Genomic DNA, 22934 nt, shown 5'->3' with positions numbered 1-22934 from the left:
TTTTCTAATAACTTTAGAAAATTTACAAAACCAGCACCCAATCATTTTTAACACGTTTACGTCGCTGCATTCCGTGATTTTACTGATCTCTCGGTCAGTAAATTAAAAAAAATTTTTTTTTTTTAAATTTTGTTTTGAAAAAAAAATTTTTTCATTGTTGGAAATTTAAGCACTGTCTGCATTAAAATTGTGGACAAAGCTTCGAAAATTTTTTTTTTCCATCTTGTTAAAGATTATGAGCTTTTCAGAGCAAAAAACGTGACCCTTTAATTTCTTCAAAAATTTGATCGAGTGAAACAAATAAACGGCTGGTTGGATTGATCTGGCTCTTTATAGGGTTTTTGTGGACATATTCAACTGTAAAATGCACAGTTAACATTATCGATTTCCACAATATTTTCGTTTCAGCGCTTGATTTTCCAAAAAACCACAAAAAGCCCTTTTTTTGTTGCATTTTTAAATTCATGTGACGATAGGAAAAAATTTTTTTTTCGAAAAAGCAATGGCCAATCGTTGAAGGGAATTTATTTAAGTTTTCGAAACCCACCATTAACTTTCTGAGCGACCATTGGTTTTTGAGATATCGATAATCAATGACAAAAGGATCCTTTTCCATTTGAAGACCGATATCTCGGCGAGAAGTGGACGTATCAAGGTCCATAAAAAAAAAAATTAAAGCTGAATAATGAAGGTATCCGATGCTCATAGTGGTTAAGCAAAAAAAAATTTTTTCACGTCCGAAGACCAAAAAAAAAAAAAAATTTTTAATTTAAAAATTTTTTTGTCGCAGGTTTTTCTAAGATTACTCTAAAACCGCTGACGCTAAAAAATTTTGAAGTTCTTATCCAAAAAGTAGACACTTGGAGTTACAATTTCCTTTTTTTTTATTTCTTGTACGACTATTTCTCTCAAAGTTAGAGCCTGTTGAAAATCACCCAAAAATTTGGAATTTTTTTTTGATCCTTTGATTTTTTCCATTAGTGTATATAAACATATATGTACAAATATATGTTGGCGTATATGTAAAATACATGTGAATTATATATGAGAATATATGCAAACATATAGGCAGTCTTATACACAAACATATATTTACACATATATGTAACCATACATGCGCACATATATTTTAATGCAAAAAAAATGTATGTCAAAATATATATTTCTATATTTGACATTTATTTATGAGTATATTTTACACATTTGTATTTTTCCATGCGGGAACTTTTGGCCGATTTTCGTATATATTTTATATATTTTAAATATATTAAAAATATATCTTAGAATATATAAAAAATACATGTATAAAAATATACAAAAAATATATTTTTTTTATATTTAAAAATATACAAAAATTATATAAAAAATATATTTTTTATATAAACTTTTTATATTTCTTTTTCTATATTGTTAATTAACTTAATATTATATTGTTTGTATAATTTTTAACTTCCCGCTAAGAAAATTGGAAATTTTCAAAAATTCGGGAAGTTATTGGTTTCGGTCCGATTTGCAAAAACCAAATTTCTATCAGATTTTGACGTTTTGAGGTTCTAGAAAGCTATCCTGACTAATTTCACGATGATGTCCGAGTGTATGTATGTGTGTACGTACGTATGTATGTAAATATTCATAACTCTTGAACGGATGAACCGATTTTGATCTTTGAGGTGTCATTCGACGCGGCTTGTTAATATCTTAAAGCTGTAAAAATTTGAGCTTAATCGGTAGGGTGCGTTCGGAGATATTTCGAAAAGAAAATTTTTTCAAAAATGTTTTATTTGGATAACTTTTAATTTGCTCGATGGATTGATTTCAAAATCTAATCGGCTCTAAAACTTTATAAGCCGCGTCGAATGCCACCTCAACCATCAAAATCGGTTTATTCGTTCAAGAGAAACCGTTGACGAAAGAATTAAAAAAAAAATTTTTTTTTGGTTTTTCCGAAATTTCTCAAAAACGACTCCATAAATCAATTTCAAAATTTGAACAGCTTTAGAACTTGATAAAACACGTCGATTGCCACCTCAACCGTCTTAATCGATCAATTCGTTTATGAGATATCGTTGATTAAAAAAATAGTGAAAAACGTTTTTTTTCGGACATCTACAAAAAAATTGAATCATTCGATTTCAAAATCTGATCACCTCTAGAACTTAATAAAACTCGTTCATTGTCGCCTCAACCATCGAAATCGGCTAATTCGTTCGCGAGATATCGTTGGAGAAAGAAACGCTAAAAAATGTTTTTTTAGAAAACAATGGCAAACAAAAGCATTTTCAAGCTCGAAAATGTGTTCACAATAATAAGCGGGAAGCTTTGGGTCTGGCCCGCAGGGTTAACCGATAGACCGATTTTTTTATATTCTTTTTACTTAGGTTGTTGGTTGAATTAAAAATATATTTTTTATATTTTCATAATTATATTTTTTATAGGTGTAAAATATATTACTAACATATTTTTTTTATATTTTTAAATATAAGAAAAATATATTTTTATACATGTATTTTTTAGATATATATTTTTTTTTTTTGTATTTTATTTATTTAACGTCGCACAAACCATTTTAATATATTTAAAATATATAAAATATATACGAAAATCGGCCAAAAGTTAGCTATTTAAAATATATTTTTTATACATATTTATATATTTTTTATGTATTTTTAATGTATTTTTTTTATATGAGAAATATATTTTTTTTATAGATTTTTTTTATGGGGAAGTACGAAAAATATGTATAGTACCATATATTTTGCAATATATTGGACGTTACATACTGCAAAATATATAGAGTACCATATATTTTGCAATTTATCGGAAAACTTATATAAAAAATGACCATTATACTGTATATTAATAAATATACTACTTTCAATACAATATATCAATATACAATAAAATATACTAAGATATATATGCTAAACATACATAACAAAGTTACACAGAAAAAAAGGATTACTTGAACTAAGGAATTTACGTTCTTCCCATATTTTTTTTTGAATCAAGCTTACAATTTGTATTTGATTCAAATAACAACAAAATTTGGATTTAGAAGCTAATTTCTTTATTGAATAAATAACTATCTCGATTCAAGAATAGAATTATTCAGCTTGAAAAATTTTTGTTTTTGTTTAGAAACATTTTAGACTTATTTCAAGTATTTTTTTACTCAGTTTAAAGTATTTAGATTTTTGATTCCAGTATTTTTTTCTTGGCTTAATATAATTTAATTTTTGACACAAGCATTTTTTTTCTTGGTTTAAAATAATTCAATTATTGACTCAAGTATTTTTTTTCTTAGTTTAAAGGGTTTAAAGTGATTTGATTCTCGGCCCAAGTATTTTTTTCTGGGTTTAAAGTGATTCGATTCTCAGCCCAAGTATTATTTCTCTTGGTTTTTCAAGAAATAATTTTTCCTGTTTAAAAAAATTATTCAACTGTACGACTCATTTTATCCATCTGGGAGGGTTAAATGTCATTTTTTCCACCTTCGGTAAAGAAGGAATTTTAATTTTTTTGACGTATGATGGGACTCGAACCGACGACCCTTCGATTCAGAGTGGTTTAAGTCATGTACTTTAGACCACTCGGTCACCACACGCATTTGGAAATAAAAATTTATTCTGTTACTTAAAGCTATTCAGTATTATATATATTCAAGACTAAGCTAAAAAAAAATTCCTTTATTGAACAATAAAAATTTGAAAGAGTTCTATATTTATAATAAAAAAAATTTAGCCTTCATTTTTAAACCATCAAGTTTTCTTAATTTAAGAATATTTTATTTCAAATTAAAAAAAAAAAAAAACAAATATAGTTTCACTCGGAAATTCCTTAAATAGCTGAATTTATAATAAATAAAATACATATGTGCCCAAATATTTTCTAAACTTACAAATAATTATAACATTTATGAAATAATTATTATTATCTTGCTTTTTAAATTTTATCTACTTAACCTTATAACGTGGACAAAATTTTCATTTCTTGTGCAGGAGCGACAAAGATAGAGTAGTGAGAAAAGAGTGGGAGAACCTTTGCGTGAAACCAAGAGAAAACTTACTTGGCTTAAGCTCGCAGTACTCTTGGTTCGAAATTTGTATTTTAATTCAAGTTATCACTGTTTATTGACTCAAAACATCGCATCCCTCGCAAATTTGAATCACGGTGGAAACACGGTGGGTTTGTTCCATTTTACCACTGTGATTACGCGGTGTATCCACCGTGATTCCACGGTGGCTTGACCACTGTGTATACACGGTGTTTCCACTGTAATTACGGGGTGGATACACCGTGGAACCACGGTGGTGAAATAGTACAAAGCCACCGTGGAATCACGGTGGATACACCGCGTAATCACAGTGGAAACACCGTGTATACACAGTGGTCAAGCCACCGTGGAATCATGGTAGATACACCGTGTAATCACAGTAGATATACTGTGTGTACCCGGTGGTGAAGTGGAACAAACCCACCGTGTAACCATGGTGGATCCACGGTGTTTACACTTCCACGGTGTTTCCACCGTGATTCAAATCTGCGAGGGATTACTTTATTCAAGATTGTAACTTTCTTGTACTGAACATTTATATTTTTTGGTTAAAGTAACAATCATATTACAGTAAGGAACAATATTTATTAAATCAAAAAATTTTAATTATTTAATTAAGTAACTCAACTGTTGAATCAATCTTTGAAGATATATTGAGTCAAAAATATTTTTTCTTTGTTGAAGATTTAAAATCCAAGGAATTTTTTTACTTCCGTCAAGAAAATCTCGGTTTTCATTCCATGCCCTCAAAAGTTTCTTGGCTCAAGAAAAATTTCTTTGAGCCAAATAATTTTTTTTTCTGTGTATATTGATAAATGTATAATTAATGTACTGTAGCAATATATTTTTTCCAATACATTATCATATATTAATACGGCAAAAATATAAATATTATTTTAAATATTCTCAAATATATCACATTATAATATTCATATATTTTGAAGTATAGGTTTTCACATATAAAATTTTATCGTGTGGGTGGGCACATTCAATTTTAATATTGAATTGTGCCACGAAAACGTGAAGAATTAAAGAATATTTTAATGATATGGAACAGGGTAAAATAGGTTTCCATGACTATTTATCAATATCTAAATTTGGATTTGTCCACGGTCGATAACGGGTCCTAATTATAACCTGGTTTAGTAAATTAAGTGATTCGACATGTCACCGGGTGTCGCTAATCAGTGAGACCCGAACATCCGTTCCTCTCTTTAGCTAATTAAGTTAGTAGGGATGAGTTTTCCGGGGGTGAATCAAAGAGACCCGAATTGAAGAGTTATAAGGGAGTGCAGTACCAAAAATCGGGAAAGTCGAGTCGGACGACTAAAGGCGATGGACGCCTAAGTGAAGATCAGAGTTAGTGGACGACTAGAGTGATCAGACACATTTTAATACAAGGTAATTATCGAAGTCTACGTTCGCTTCACGTGGAACGAGGCGATACATTTTATAATTTAACATCTTTATTACCAGGCTCTCCAGAGGCCATTCGCTTAAGTAATTATATAACATCCTAATGCGTACTGACCATTGGCGCAAAGAGGCAATAAATTAAGGAGCGAGAAGTTATTGAGGCAACGGAAAACCGGGAAAATTCGAAGATATCAACATCAGCTACTGAACCACACCCGACGGCTGAACATCCGCTGAATCCATCAAGTGTTGCTGAAATTATATTTGGAGGTAAATTATAATTAATTAAGGTCCTCGATTAATTTCATTAATTGGCCGAATTAATTATAATTAATTATTTAATATCTTTCCGTTGGTCTCGCGTAAATAACCTGGTAGTCTCAGGCCCGTTAGCCGTTTCAACCACGCGTTAATTCTCGTGTTCTCGAAAGTTCTGTCGCGTCTCGTTTTGCCGCCATAATTCGTCTGTAACTCTGAATTATTTTATTCGAGGTCCTTTCGACCGGAATGAAATAATTTTCCGCGTAAATAGTCTTGAAAGTCTCAATAAAATTCTCATGGTATCAATAAATTAATTCAGGCTGGAATTTATTCCAGTTGCCGAATTATTGAATTAATTTATTCAATTAACGTCAGCAAAATTCAGGACCCAAATGACGCCAACTCAATGGCCGAATTTCTAGTCAAATCGTAACGTAATTCTAGTCGTAACTTAATTATAAATTAATATTAAGTTAATTGATTAAAATATCTAAATAAAATAAAGTTCAAAAAAGACGCTAGAATTATGATAAATTGTCATTGAGTAAAATGGAAAAAAAACAGATTATTTTAGTGTGAAGTAAATTAATATATAAAAATAGTGGCAGATTAATTAGTGGAAAATTATTGGTGAAAATTATAGGAAAAATTAATGAATTAATACTTAATTTAACAACAAATTAAATAATTAATAAATGTACAATCAGTGAGTTGAACGAATTATTAAAATTGTAATCGGAATGAATCAATGTGGAAATTTTATATTTGAAATTTAGTTTTGAGAATTAGAGTCATAAAATTTTGGGTGAAAAGATTGTGATGATATTAAATGTACAAAAGAAAGTAAAGTCTTAAATAGAGTCAATTTAATGTCAAATAAGTGAACTGTGTCTGTGATGTAGGTCCGGTGGACAAAAATTAAGTTAGGGTTAAGATTATGTCCAATGGACAATAGAATTAAGATATCTGCGGGTTAACGTCCTGTGGACGGTTTTTTAAAGGTAAAATTTAAGGAAAATAAGGTTTAACGTCCGGTGGACGGTTTTTTTTAACGAGAGTGTGTGTGAGTGTATTACGTCCAGAAGACGCTTAAAATACGTGTGTGTGTGTGGTAGTGTGGAAAAACGTCTAGGAGACGAATTTAGTTTGTCATAAGGTATCGTCCGGGCGACGAGATAAAAATGTAGTTTGTCATAAGGTTATTAGTTGTTAATAAAAGGAAAAATAAATATAAAAGAAAGGTACTTTATTGATAAGAATTGAAATTAAAGTTTTAAATAAATTTATTTCAGCCTGTTCATCATTCCTCTCCTCTCTCACAAAATAAAATTTACAAACGACCCTGATTTCTAAATAAAATTTAGACAACATCCGGCTCTGGAAGGCCAAGTCCATCTTCCAGTGGCGCCCTAACATTCGTCTATAATACTTAGGTGCGACCAGACTTTGCAAGCTAAACACTCTGTGATAGATATTTACCGGTTAAAGCGAAGAATTTAAATATTTTGAAAATATTTTACCGCGAATAAGCGCGAAGATTTTATAAATAAATTTATATTTTATTTTACCGCGAAATACGCGAAAAGATTATAATAAAATTATATTTTATTTAAGCTACGCCGATTTTGAAACAACGAATCGTACTACAATAAATAAATAAATCAATCAGAATCATATTTTATATCTGCGAGAATGCATCGTAAATGAGTGTCCTGTGTTACTGCTGCAAAACTTGACACTTCACCTAAACCTGTTTAGGGTAAGATTTTAACCATTGTAATCATTATTTAGTATTTTATAATATATTTTGGAACTAATTGTGATCTATATGCATGAAATATTTTATTTTACATCGACTATTTTGAATGTTACCATTTGTAACCCTTTTGTATTTTAAGTACGTTTAAACCTCAATAAATAATTACTCGTAAATATAAATGTTTGAAAAACATTATTTCACAGACCATTGTGCTTTAACAATAAGATACTAGCTTCACGAGGCTTTTCGGCAGCCCACCTTCCCCTTATCCCTTATTTTCTAGCTGTTTAGCCACTGAGTCCGATAGTGCATAGTAGGGGGTGCTCTTACATTTACCGCTCGACGATTGATTGTGAAATTAAGTCAGTCATTTGGATAACGGTGGCCAGGCATACAAACTGGACCTTAGTCAATATAAGTACCATTTTATTCAATCCTTTTATACGAAATTAGTATTTACGCCCATCACGATTTCCAATCGTGACATTCGTAAAATTTTGAAATCTACCGAACTGCCTCCACAGATTAATTTGGCCCATTCTTTTTTAAAAATAATACCAATCGATTGCTCATCAAATTATTTCGTTTCGTTTAAAAAATGGTGTCTTAGTTTATTCCACTCTTTTCTATAAATAATTTTAGTTTACGACTATTACCTAAGCATCCATTTCCCAAAAAAAGTTCTAAATGAGCATGATAAAAAGCTTGAGGCCAGTTACTCCATCTTCCTGTCTCTTTGTGAATGAGAACCCGCAAGGCAAAAGGAATGCAGAAAAGAATTGCCAATAATGCTGCCGCCGAGTATCCTATAAAGATAATATAAAACTTAAACAAATATTTATATAATTAGTACATGAATCGAATTTTCAAGATAGACTGCATGTAACTAAAACAGAAAATTAGAAAGCTTTAAATTTTTTTTATCAATTAACTGTATTGTCACAACATTTCATTATATTCTACTTATATTTTCTACACTGATGCAAAAAATTAAAGGAGCAGAAAAATTTTAAAAATTTTTTCGTGATTTTTAGAAGCGTATTATTGTGTACTTCAAGAATAAAAATTGTCAAAACTTGCTTGATAATTCCTAATTAATCATTATTAATTAGTTTTTCGAATATATCGATTTGACGTTTTTTTGGCAACTGATATTTGACCGTACAGTTATTTTGTCACGGTTGCTTCGTCAACTGATTTAGTTTTTCGGGTAAATTTTATTGCGCGGATATTGTGTCATGTGGTTATTTTGTTGCGGATATTTTGTTACGGAACCCTTATGATTAGTCGATTAAATTAACCGTTTAAAAGATATTCATCGTCAAACCTCAATGCAGACTAATTTTAACAATTTTTGATTAATAATTCGAATAATTTCAATTCAATTTATGAGTTTCGGGGAAATTCGTAGAAATCTAAGTTTCTGTGAACAGATAAATGTTTTAAACTTTTTTTACAGTTTTTTTTTTAATCCTAAGCATGTTGGGGTACATTGGAACAAAAAAATTATTGCATTTTTTTTAACTTAGTCAGTGATTCATTAATTTTCGAGTAAATAACGTTTTTGTGACAAATTTAATATAAAAAGTATCGATCTAGAAGAAAAAAACACTTTTAATTTGTCATAAAAAAGTTTTTTTCATTTAATTATTAACAGAGATATAATTTTCAACATTTTTAACATAATCGTACATTTCTACTGAACAAAATTTTCTTTATTGCAGTTCGGGTATTTTTCGCGATGTTCTTTTATAACTTGCAATAAATATTGTAATTGTTCTTCATTTTTTGTCAAGCATTGGTTATACTCATTGACTAATGCGGCAGCTCGCTCTGCCGAATCATTAACAACTTTCAATTGATCGAAGTATCCTTTATTTTCATTATAACTGTCATTAGTAGGCCACAATTCAATGTCTATATCAAAAAAATCAGTCGGTAGATCAAAGATTTTATAGAGATTCAAGGACTTTCTAGAAACAAAGTCACTCAGATTTTTTTGCATTAATAAATTCAAATCGTTTTTACTAATTATTAATCTTCTAGCTTTGCAATCTGTACCTTCACGAGTCTTAACAGCTTCAACAATATTTTTTTTTTCATCTCCAATGGAACAGTATCATCAAATAATGATAAAATAGCAAGTCCATTACTTAAGTACCATAAATGCAAAATAATTTTCTCACAAGTAGCAGCAGAAATCAAAGGATTGATTCGCTTGTACTCAATTAAATTTTTCAAAAACTGTAAGTCATGGTGAGCAGTGGTAGTCGCAGAAGTTGATGAAAACCAAGCTTTTAAATACAGTACAACTATAAAAATACTAAATTGCCGAAGACCATGCAATTCTTTATTAGAGAGTCTAAATTCGTCTCTAAACATAAACATTTTTAGACTGTAAATTCCCTTTGCCATCCACCTAGCATGATGAACTGCACCAGGACGTTTGAAATAAACTTTGCCTTGAGGCATTTCCCCAAGGAAAATCAACGACAATTCAAAAAATTCTTTATAGTCATCTCGGGGTCGCAGTAACTATCAAAAGCAATTAAATATTTGTCAGAAACAAGAAAATTTTTATTCTTAAAATTGCAGTTAAATCATACCTGTAAGGATTGTGTAATAAAACTAGATATTTCATGTTTTTGATGCGAAACAAAATCATCAACAATATTATCTTCAATACCAGATTTATAATTAGTTTTATCTATTTGGTCCCATGCGTTTTTAAATCTTCCTAACATTGGTACATTTGGCCCGGATGTCACTGGCCAATATACTTCAAATGCACTCTTCAATATGATCTCAAATATGTGATGACGACATGGTAACCAAATTAAATCTTTTCCCAATCTCTTTTCAATTGCCTCACATATACCGTTGTGAATTCCTGTATAGTAAAAATAGATGTTTATCGATAAATTTATAAATTGAACATTTTAGAAAAATTTTTGTAAATTATATTTAAGATCTAAACGATTAATGAATTCTAAACAATTAGTTGATTTTAAAAAACGTAATTCAGTACCCGGGAAAAAATGTTTTTATAAAATTTTATAAAATAATATAAAATTTTATACAATTTTATAAAATTTTGTAAGATTTTATAAGATTTTACAGCAAAATTTTATAAAAATTCATACAATTTTATAAAATTTTATAATATTTTATACAATTTTATAAACTCTTCAAAAATTTTATAAAATCTTCTAAAATTTTATAAAGTAAGATCTGAGTAAGGAACGTAATAAATAAATGTAATTTTATAAAATTGTATGACATTTTATAAAATTGTATAAAATATAACAAAATTTTATAAAGTTTTACACAATTGTATAAAATTATATAAAATTTTATATAATTTTATAAGACTGTACAGCGAAATTTTATAGAATTTCATATAATTTTATATAATTTTATCAAATTTCATAGAATTTTATAAAATTTTATAAAATTTTATATGGTAAGATCTTAAAAGGGAAGTCATAATTAGATAAAATTTTATATAATTGTACGAAATTTTATAAGATTTTATGAAATTGTATAAACTTTTATACCATTTCATAAAATTATATAAATTTTTATACAATCTTATAAAATTTTATAAAGTAAGATCTTAGTGAGGGAAATAATAATTAAATGGAATTTGATATAATTGTATGAAATTTTATAAAGTTTTATACGATTTCATAAAATTATATAAAATTTTATACAATCTTATACAATTTTATATAGTTTTATAAAGTAAGTCCTTAGAAGAGAAGTAATATTTAGATGAAATTTTATAAAATATGATAAAGTTGTATACGATTTCATAAAATTATATAAAATTTTATACAATCTTATCCAATTTTATATAATTTTATGAAGTAAGTCCTTAGAAGAGAAGTAATATTTAGATGAAATTTTATAAAATTTTATAAAGTTGTATACGATTTCATAAAATTATATGCGATCTTATAAAATCTTATACAAATTTATACAATTTTATAAAGTAAGATCTCAAAAGGGGAGTAATAATTAGATAAAATTTTATATAATTGTATGAAATTTTATAAAATTATATAATATTTCATAAAACTTTAGAGAACTTGATGCCACTATCGCATCTAGTGTAGGGTAGCATTTTGTATAATTTGATAAAATGTCACACAATTTTATAACGTTTATTACAAATTATTATAAAAATTGTTAGAAATTCAAAGTAAATAAATAAAATTTTCAATGGCCATAAAAAAAAAAAATTCCATTTTTGCGGGCAAAATATGGTGATAAACAAATATGAAAATTATATTATAAAAAATATAATTGATTACCTAAATATATGCAGGGTACCCCTAGAAAAATGTAAAAAAAAAAAAAATTCTGAATATTGAATAAGTTTGATTTTATTAAAATTTTTTGTAAGTTATTTACATTAAGGAAAATTATATTTTACACAATTATTGGATGCAAAGGAAGATAAAAAAGTTTTTAATAGTTTTTATCATAATACAAAAGTCTTTAACATTTTTCGACCGGCACTAGATTCTTGAAAAAGTTTAACGAAAAAAATTCGAAATAATGCTCAATTATATTTACAAAAGTAATTTTGGGATGGTTATAATAGATTTAAAAAAAAAAAATTTTTTTTTATAAAATTTTAGGAGTACCTCGTTTCGCCTACCCCCGCCACCCCTTTCTCTTACATATTTATATATATATTACATAATGTGATAATTTTGAATTTAATGTTTTTAAACTTTTATTTTGTCAACTAGCAATTCAAATTAAATCGTCGTTACTCAAGAAAAAGTTCAAAGGTTTCGTCATTAATTCACAAATAAAAATCATGAAAAATCAATAAATTTAATTAATTTTAAAATTTTATGTCCATTAAACAGTCGATAGTTGAATTATTCAAATCTTTTTTTTATATATAATTATACATTAAACTATGAAATATGGCTGATAAGTATTCATGAGTAATCATAAATACAGCCATGAATATTTCTTAGCTACAAGTGACCAATAGACGAGCGGAGCAGACTACGATTCTTCAATAACAAAAGTTAAGCAGCATCGAGGTTGGCCATTAATTGGATGGGTGACCCGTCCCGGAAAAAAAAATCATTTTATAAAACTTTATAAAATTTTATAAAATTTTACAAAATTTTATAAAACTTTATACTGAAAATGGCCTGGTAAAATTTTATGAAATTTTACAAAGTTTCATAAAATTTTATAAATTTTTATAAAACTTCATAAAATTTGATAAAACTTTATAAAATTTGATATAATTTTACCAGGCCATTTTCAGTATAAAATTTTATAAAATTTTGTAAAATGTTAGTACTAAAATTTTGTAAAATTTTATAAAATTTTACAAAATTTTATAAAAACATTTTTTCCCGGGTAAGCAAATAAAAAAAAAATTAATCTAGAACAATAAAAATTGAATATTTTTTTTTAAAATTAGATCATCAGTGATAAGTTACCCGTATTAACAACTGTCGTGTCAAAACACATCCTCTTAACATAATGAATAATACCCCATTCAATTGTTGATAAAATGACTGATGCTTAATTCTCTGCCATCCCAGAATTCATTTTTGGAACCCCAAGTAACTGTTCGGTACCAAATGCAGTTAAAAAAATCGGTCTGCCAGCCCCAAAACTTCCCGCTGTTTTCGAGCTCGCTGAGCTCGAAAACATTATTGTGAATATATTTTCGAGCTCTTCGAGCTCGCAAATACTTTTGTATGCCATTGTTTTGTAAAAAATCATTTTTTAGCATTTCTTTCTTCCACGATATCTCGCGAACGAATTAACCGATTTTGATGGTTGAGGTGGCAATCGACGCGTTTTATCAAGTTCTAAAGCTGGTCGAATTTTGAAATTGATTTATTCAGCCGTTTTTGAGAAATTTCAAAAAAACCAAGGAAAAAATTTCTTTTGAATTCTTTCGTCAACGGTTTCTCTTGAACGAATGAACCGATTTTGATGGTTGAGGTGGCATTCGACGCGGCTTATAGAGTTCTAGAGCTGATTAGATTTTGGAATCAATCCATCGAGCAAATTGGAAGTTATCCAAATAAAACATTTTTAAAAAAATTTTATTTTTGAAATATCTCTGAACGCACCCTACCGATTAAGTTCAAATTTCTACGGCCTCAAGACATTAACAAGCCGCGTCGAATGACACCTCAACGATCAAAATCGGTTCATCCGTTCAAGAGTTATGAATATTTACATACATACATACGTACGTACGTACGTACGTACACACATACATACACTCGGACATCATCGTGAAATTAGTCAGGATAGCTTCCTAGGACCTCGAAACGTCGACATCTGATGGAAATTCGATTTTCGTAAATCGGACCGAAACCAATAACTTCCCGAATTTTTGAAAATTTACAATTTTCTTAGCGGGAAGTTAAAAAAGGCCATTCGGCAGCCGAAATGGAAGGTAGATTTTCCAATTAATCTATATTACAATTTTAATACATACATATCTTGCAATACATGTTAGTGTATAGTCATGATATGAAATTATGCTCGTTTTCTAAGAGTGAGGGTAAAAAAGGACAAGGACGATTTTCGATCGAGAACTTCAGATAGTTGATTTGACAAAACATTATATTGGTAATGTACCAAACTAACCTTCACGTAAACAAAGTATAGAAAATTTAATTAGTATGAGATCATAATTGTAATTGCTATTACGATGGCAAGATCAGATATAATTATAGGACTACAGGTACGATTGAAACATCATAAATAATAAAAGAAATACTTTTAAAATATAAAATAACTGTGAAATTTACAGGTTGTTTTGTTCACAATAAAATACAACTGACAAAATTGTATTATAATGGGAAATACATAAGCTATGTGGAATAAAAACCATATTTTCAACATTTTTTGATTCCATTAAAACTTTCAAGGCTATCAAATTATTCGAAAAAATGGTCAAAATATAAAGTTTAAGGTCATAAATCAAAGCTTATTAGTCAAGCTTTAAAATAGTTTTTACAGAAATTATCTATGAGTTTTAGTTTTAAAGTTATATGAACTTTAAAAGTGAATAAAAACTGATTTTTTCAAAAAATCGTAAAAATTTCAAACAGCCATAACTTCAAAACTATTCTAATGATTCAGCCCATCTTTGAACTTGATCAAGATAATCGCCTATAGAATAAGTGTAAGAAATTCAATAAGATCCGATAAGAACTGTAGGTGCTATCGCAATGACAAAACCAGTGATAACCATAGGGAGTAGAGGTACATTTGATACATCATAAGTAATAAAAGAAATACTTTTAAAATATAAAATAGCAGTGAAATTTACAGGTTTTTTTGTGCCCAATAAAATAAAACGGACGAAACTGGATTATAAGGGGACATGCATAAGTTATGTGGAATGAAAACCATATTTTCAACATATTTTGATTCCATTCAAATTTTCAAGGCCATCAAATTATTGAAAGAAATGGTCAAAACATGAACTTGAGGTAAAAAATTAAAGCTTATTAAACAAGCTTTCAGATACTTTTTACGGAAATTGTCTATGAGTATTAGTTTTAGAATTATTTGAACTAAAAAGTGGATAAAAACTGATTTTTTCGAGAAATCATGAAAATTTCAAACAGTTATAACTTCTGAACTAATCAACCGATTTTGCCCATCTTTGAACTTAACCGTGATAATTGCCCATAGAATATGTGTGAAAAATTTCATTAAGATATGATAAGAATTGTAGGCGTAATCGTGTCCTCAAAAATGCGTTATATATCATATATATATGTATATATATATATACATACATATATAAATTTTTTAACGGATGGTATTTTCGAACCCTACTCAACTAATTATGATAGGTTGTGACAAAATTCCTTGAAAAATCGACCACGAGGACAAATGCAATAGATAGATTTTAGAAAAATCTACCTAAAACTGGTAGCCGTTCCACAGATTTTGATCCAACAAGATCATTTATCATTTTACTGTCCCAACGCACGACGTATTTATCGTGTGTTTTAAAGTTATTCTTTAGCCATTTAGCAATGTCTTCTCTTAAAAGCATACAATTACGTTGAATTGTTTTATAACTAAGCGTTGTATCTTCAATTTTTATATCAACAGCTAATAAAATAGGAGCAATAATGAACATCGCATTTCTACTGCTGACATTAGCTCTATCAAGTGCAAAAATGACTTCAGGAGTTAAAACATCTATTTTTATATGTTTTGTCGGTATTTGAGGTTCATACTCTAAAACAGATCCAAAATTTGTAACTCCACTTAATGTATACATTAAGAATGACTCTGATTTTTCACTGGAAAAAATCGCATGACTGGTGGATGGTTGATATAAATCTGGAAAAAAAGTTTTTTATTAGCAATTATAAATTAGAAAAATAATATACTCGATTATCTACAATTAATTAGGAAAATTATACACTACTACCTGAATTTATAATAATAAGATGTCGTCGATACTTACTGCTGTCGTCTATTTCCATCATATTTACGGTTAAGTATGGGGCTGGTTCATTTTTAGAAAAAACTTCTTTTCGAGTACCGGATATTTGATTCAAATACAACTTTTTAACATTGTCATCAAGCACTTTTAAAGATTTTTCATTTACAATGTCAAATAGCTTTTGAAGTTCAGTTTGAAATTTCTTTTCATTTGGGTTTTGTGCTGATTTCTTTTTTTTTTTTATTTTTTGTAATTTTAGCCATTGTTTATGATAGCGAAGAATTTTTTTGACTGCATGAGGATTTCCAGTAGTTGGAATTTGAGTTTCTTTTCACAATTCAATACCTCGGTCAGCTGAATTTTTAGCACTTTGTTTGAATGAACACTTTAAAACTTTCAGTTGATAGAAAAACACTTTCATAACCTCTTTCACTGTTGGTAGTTTACGTTCGAAAATTTTTGGCATAGGTACACCGATCAAACGAATTCCTTCAGTCATTGTAGCCCAATGAACGATAAATAAATTTATATGGTGACTATAAGACTTATTTGAAATAAATTGTTTCATCAGGTATGCAAGATGATGACATTTAGGAACACTGAAAATGAACTATGATTGCCCAGATAGCAAAATGACATCTTGATGAGTTCTGAATGAGTTCCTATTTATGATTTGGACGTCTTAAAAACATGTTAAAGAAGTCTTTAAGAAGTTCTCAAGATGTCGAATGCGCCACCTAGCGAACTCAGTAAGACGTCTTTAAAAAGAGTTCTTCTTTCTGACTCCGCAAATAAGACTTCATAATGAACTTACCATGACGTCTTGAAGAGTTCCTAATTTTGACTTCAGTTTGACTTCAAAAAAGTTAAAAAAAGAATACACTTCTTGAAGACTCCTTCAAAAATACGTCGTAAAGCAGTAATTCTGACTTGAATTCTGTCTGGGTGGTAGATACGGGTAGATACTAAAGATAAGTTGAGAATAGGAAACATAGGCGGCGTTAGTTTTACAAGACAAACAAAAGAAGCGATGGGATTCAAAACAAAAATCCCCTCGAATAAAAAATTTTATGTATATTTTGTGGAAAAAAGTTTCAAAATACACTGAACAAACGCCATGAAAATAATTAACAACACGGTCGGGATTTCTAATTAATAAAGATAAAATTTATGAAAATATTATAAAAATAAGAAATCACCAATAAATTTTCGAACAGAGAACTTCTATAGCAGTTACTTTCACGACAGAAACTCAGATTTTTACGAATTTCCCCGAAACTCATAAATTGAATTGAAATTGTTCGAATTACAATTATCCAAAAAATTAAAGGAACAAAAAAATTTTATAAATTTTTTAGTGATTTTCGGAAGGCTGTATTTTCGTGAAAAATGATCGTATCGAAAAAATGAAAAAAGCAAATTGAAGCTTGAAATCTCTCGTTTAAAGATTTTCCAGCAAAATATTTTTTTGAGCCACGGTTTTTGCGGAATCATAAGAAAAAGGTCGAGACAAAATTTTTCTAAATTTTTTGGTTTTGTTTTTTAGGTCTATGGGGCCGGGAAAAATTTTTTTAAAATAAGGAATTGATGGCACGTTTAGGAAATTTATTCAGCTACCATTTGCTTCTTTTTGTTTCTCTGTATGACAATTTGCTGCTGAGATATTAGCCTTCAAATGAAAAAGGATCCTTTTGTCTTTGATTATTGATATCTCAGCAAATAATGGTCACACAGTAATTAAAAGGGCAGTTTGAGAAACTTGAATAAATTCCTTACGAGCTCCATTTTCGATTTTTAAAAAAAAAAATTTTTTTTTATCCTTGACATCCATTTGAAAAACCCACAAAAATGGCCATTTTCTGGTTTTTTAGTCAACTCATCGCTACTCTGGAAATATTGATTAAAAGAATAATGTTGCCAGGTTATTTTACAGCTTAATGTACCCCTAAAAACCCTGGAAATTTTCAGAGTGATCCATTGAACCGTTTGTCCGGGCCGATTGCTCATAGTTTTACAAAACAATTAAAGGAACAAAACTTGTTCCTTAATTTGTGTACTTATTACCAAAATGAAAAAATCCATTTTTTTCGGATTTTCTTCCATTTAGGCGTTAGTTATTCAGTAAATGTAAGGTAAAGAGAAAAAAATAAAAATTTTCCGAAAAACGAGATAAAACAAGAATTTTTCGACCTTTTTTTTTACGTTTTATTCGGTTTTTTTTTTTTTATTTCGTTTTCCAGAAAATTTTTTTTATTTTCTTTTTACCTTACATTTACGGAATAACTAACGCAAAAATGAAAGAAAATCATAATTTTGATGGCTCAAAACTGACGCAATCGGCCAGTACACGTTGCTGTGCAAATAGTATACCATCGATAGTCGGAGTTATTAATTTATTGCTTGTTTTAGTTTTGATCAAATTGACCTGACTGAAAAGTCTCTCAGAGTCAGCATTTGCATGAGGCAAAAAAATGATGTCAAGAATAAACTTAGCAAGATTTTTAAATGTAAGACTCGATCGCCGTGATCACACATTAATGGCTTTACCCAAAATACATCAACATCATCGTCCAAATTCATATCTTCCGGAATTTTGAAAAAAGGCAGGTGTCTGCACTCATTGTCAATATCTTGTCGTAATATGGCTTTTGCTGGACTCGGATTTGATACAAGTTGTAGAACTGGGTCACTGAAATCAAATATCTTTTTAGTAGATTTCATAAAAATCTAACTATTGTATTTGTCCTCATGATGGAATTTTCGAAAAATTTTGCTACCTCTAAACTCAGTTCGACGAGCTGAATCAGGAAATACATTTGGTTCGAAAGTTTATATATCTATTTATATATATATATTATAACGCAAAAATTATACGTTAACCTTTGCGCTACAACTTCGTTCTCTGTCCTTAGCCTCCAGTCTACTAATAGGGCGCCAGGTAATTTTTATCACTGGAATCACTAAACCAGTAAATTACGAAAATTTTAATAATTTTTGATCTGTGGAATTATTTCATAAACCACGCATAAATAAGGTGGATAATTTTTGATCTGTGGAATTATCACCAAAACCACGCAGAAATAAAATTCAAAACTAAAACTAAAATGTTCAAAACTTAATAGCAAAACAAGACAGAGGCTGGAGCACTAAAAACAGAGTTACGGTATGCCGTGGTGTCGCTCAGTGTGTAGGTTTATGGAGAGAGGGGGTGGTCCGGGTTAAATCATCCCAAACTCGTGTAAATTATCAACTGGTTTGCAATTTTTATTTAACATTAAAACAAAACAAATACTAGGGCATAATACAAATAATCTTACTCTCTATAACAAAATACTGAATCCGAAAAATACAACGATCCGGTAAATCCGGACGGCAACTTGGCATCTAAATGATGCGCGTCAAAACCTTATAACTAAATTAAATAAAAATAATTAATTAAAATAAATTAAATAACTGGAGCCAGCCGATACTCAAATAGTACTCGGTGAACGAGAACCATAATCTTAAATTCATTACTCTAGATATTTTCTTTAACAAAATCGTACGACTAACGTACCAGGATCTCACTTTGACGTTAATTAGGCAATAATTAACTTACTGACTAACATATTCCTTATAATTATTTTATAAAAATAATTTTAACTATAGATCGCGAACATGACTCTAAACTGTAACTACTCTCTCATACTTTTCACAGATCTTACATCTTTTCTTTAACTGAAACCCGTAGCATAATACCTCAAGATTCTAACTCGAACTCGATTAATTATTTACAATAATTATCTCATACCTGATTACTGATGAATAAAATATCAAGTAACGTCTCACACTGCTTAAAGCAATACTTCTGTAACGATAACTCCAACCTGTAGCTTTCTGAAGCATCACTCCTGAACACGTCTGCTCGCTTCGAGCGACCAGAGTCGAATCCCCTACTGTACTCCCCAAACTAAAAACATCATCGCCATTTATACTGGCTCTCTATACTTTACTCCATAACTCCAACTCGATATTGAGTATGGATATCCCAATGTGTGCGCTCTCCTGGACTTGGCTTCGGTGAGATCGCAGACTAAATTCTAAAATTTAAGTGACCAACCGTTACCCTCAGCAGCACACTGGTCAAAGCTGTCCACTGAGGCCTACCAACAAAACCCAAAACTCCAAAAATGACCAGAAATAGCGGCTTCCACAACGATAGTGGTCACTAAACCATCGCTGAGTCCTGCCAATCATAATAACAATAACTGATCTCTTACACCTAGTCCATAGTCCTTATTTTGGAGCGCTAGCATTTCAGCTAGACCTCTGCACTCCACATGGAAGTCTCATAGGGTCAGGCAAGCATCCTGACATCAGATACAACCGGGTGGCAATTACTTGAGCCCCATTCCACGGTTGCTCCGACTTTTCCGCATACTCAATAAACCAAAAACTGTAAATTCCAAAACTCGAACTTTATCTTTTACCAAACTCCAATTTCAACCCATATCCCACAATAAATTTCCCATATAAATTTTCTGTAGCCAAACGTTACTCCATATTTTATTCTTAAACTATATTTCGATCACAAAAAAAAAACTGTATAAAAATCGCAATTTACTGTAGCTAAATTCTAAATCTTGAGTTACCATGCTCGGTTATGCCCCAAAATCAGTTGGTGCTTGTGACGTCAACTCAATCCAAGCCTCGTCCAAAAAAATAACGTCACAATATATATATATATATATTGTAACATGAGAAAAAATTCGACATCGACCCGAGGTTTGAAATTATTTAAATAAAATAAATAGTTATCCGGTGAGCCAATTCTGGTGACACCTATGAGCAAAAATTTCGACTTCGACCGAGCAATCGACCCAACGTCTTGATTGAAACGAGAGATCCGGGATAGACGCCGAACTGAACGGCCACGTTTATTTTTTTTATTTGAACAATTCGACTCGACTAAACGAACAATTTCGATTCCGACGTATGATCGAGTTGCATTACGACATGTAAGATCAATCCGAGTTTGATCAACGAACAATTAATCGCGACCAATAATTTCGACCGACAATAACCGATTAAGTGAACAAGTGAACAAGCCGAAGCCTCGGCCCGAAACTGAACAAAGTGTACAACCGATTTGTTAATGAACGAGTGAAGTGCAATAATAATTAATTAATAAAATAATTAATTTCGCGTAATAACTTGTGATAGTGAAATTGAACGCGTTACCGAAATAAAATATTATTTTATATTTTATTTTATTTCATCGAGCCATTCTGAGAATTACGGATTATCCGTGTCTCATTCGTACCGCAGTCGAGTCTTACATTTACAATACTCTGACGTCATTCGTCAAGTATTTTGTGTGAAAAATAAAATAAGTTTATTTTATTTCGACAACCGAACTGACGTCGTGTTTTGATCCAATATTATTCTACGAGCAATTTTAATTTCGTTTATATCGAGTCAAGCCGACAACGGCATTTATATTTTGTTGTAACCGATTATTTTTGTGGTACCGATCAATTACTTTCTGTTTAATATACGACTAATTATTTTGTGTTAATTCTGATTAATTATTTATCGTAATCTTAAGTGCCTGACCTTTCCTCGATCCGCCACCCTGAGCCGAGTATATTTTGATAATTGTTTTTTTTTGGTGATTATAAAATCACCTGACGCCCAACTAATAATTTTGAACAAGGTTGCCAATAATCGTAAGTGTATTCGGACTTCACTCCGGTAGATCCCCGGTGGTGAAAAACCCGTTACAATATATATATATATATATATATATATATATATATATATATATATATATATATATATATATATATATATATATATATATATATATATATATATATATATATATGTGGTGGTTCGGCTTCACTCCGCGAGATGGCATCTAGAACTCGCGCCTCTCGCAGTATCTCGTCCCTACACCTATTTCAATCTATAACATTTCCAACATGTTACTTCCAACTCGGCGTCTTAGGTGGGGTATACGATAGACACACCTAACTGAGGAGTCTCAGCTATCGTATACTTAGATGAAACGCCTCTCTCCCCACAATTACCTTTTTTCATCTCTCCTATTCTCATTATCTCTCACAACGTTTCACTCTTTGGTAGTTGGCGACTTAGGCAGTGATTATTGCAATCTAAACCTAAAGTACCGTCGCCAAATATATATATATATATATATATACTGTAACGGATTTTTCACCACCGGGGATCCGAATACACTTACGATTTTTGGCAACCTTGTTCAAAATTTATAGTTGGGCGCCAGGTGATTTTATGAAAGGTCAGGCACTTAAGATTACGATAAATAATTGATCAGAATTAAACAAAAATAATTAATCGTATATTGAACACAGAATAATAAATTGATCGGTATCACAAATAAAATTATCGGTTACACAAAAATATAAATGCCGTTGTCGGCTTGACTCGATTTAAACAAAATTATCAAAAAAATCGTAGTTGATCGAAAACACAATTAGTTCATTGCTCGGAGAAAACACAGTCGGTTTACGAAATTAAAATAAAATAAATTTTATTGTCCGGAGACACACATACAGCGGAAGTATTAAAGAAATACTTGACGAGTGACGTCAGAGTATTCTTACACGGCGAGGTGACAAGACTGCTGTTGCGAATGAGACACGGATAATCCGTAATTCTCAGAATTGCTCGATGAAATAAAATTTAAAAAAAAATATAAAATAATATTTTATTTCGGTAACGCGTTAAATTGCACGATGAAATAATTATTACGCGTAATTAATTAATTAATTTTTTAATTATTACACGAACGCGGTTCACTTGTTCAATAATAATATCACATATATACTTTGTTCAATTTTCGCGCCGATGCTTCGGCTTGTTCACTTGTTCACTTAATCGGTTATTGTTCACTCAGAATTTACTTGACGCGATTAATTGTTCAAACTCGGATTGTTCTTAACGGCGTA

The 22934-nt window shown here is 29.9% G+C and overlaps 1 protein-coding gene across 5 annotated transcripts in view; it reads right to left on the bottom strand.

Moving 5' to 3' along the window:
* The window catches only part of LOC130674123 (probable G-protein coupled receptor B0563.6), a 142607-nt gene that overhangs the window by 24588 nt on the left and 95085 nt on the right, over positions 1-22934 (bottom strand). For 3 of the 5 annotated variants that reach the window (XM_057479399.1, XM_057479390.1, XM_057479384.1), the window contains one exon: positions 8147-8296. The exons of 1 other annotated variant lie outside the window; for it this stretch is intronic. In XM_057479399.1, the coding sequence (XP_057335382.1) occupies positions 8147-8296 (150 nt within the window). Of the gene's footprint in view, positions 1-8146; positions 8297-9219; positions 10026-10096; positions 10381-22934 lie in introns of those variants that run through there. One more of the 5 variants, XM_057479409.1, reaches the window with a different exon arrangement.

Source organism: Microplitis mediator, chromosome 1 (assembly GCF_029852145.1).
Source record: "Microplitis mediator isolate UGA2020A chromosome 1, iyMicMedi2.1, whole genome shotgun sequence".
Taxonomy (NCBI): Eukaryota; Metazoa; Arthropoda; class Insecta; order Hymenoptera; family Braconidae; genus Microplitis; species Microplitis mediator.
The sequence above is the reverse complement of the archived record's forward strand: the minus strand, read 5'-3'. Positions and strand labels throughout refer to the sequence as shown.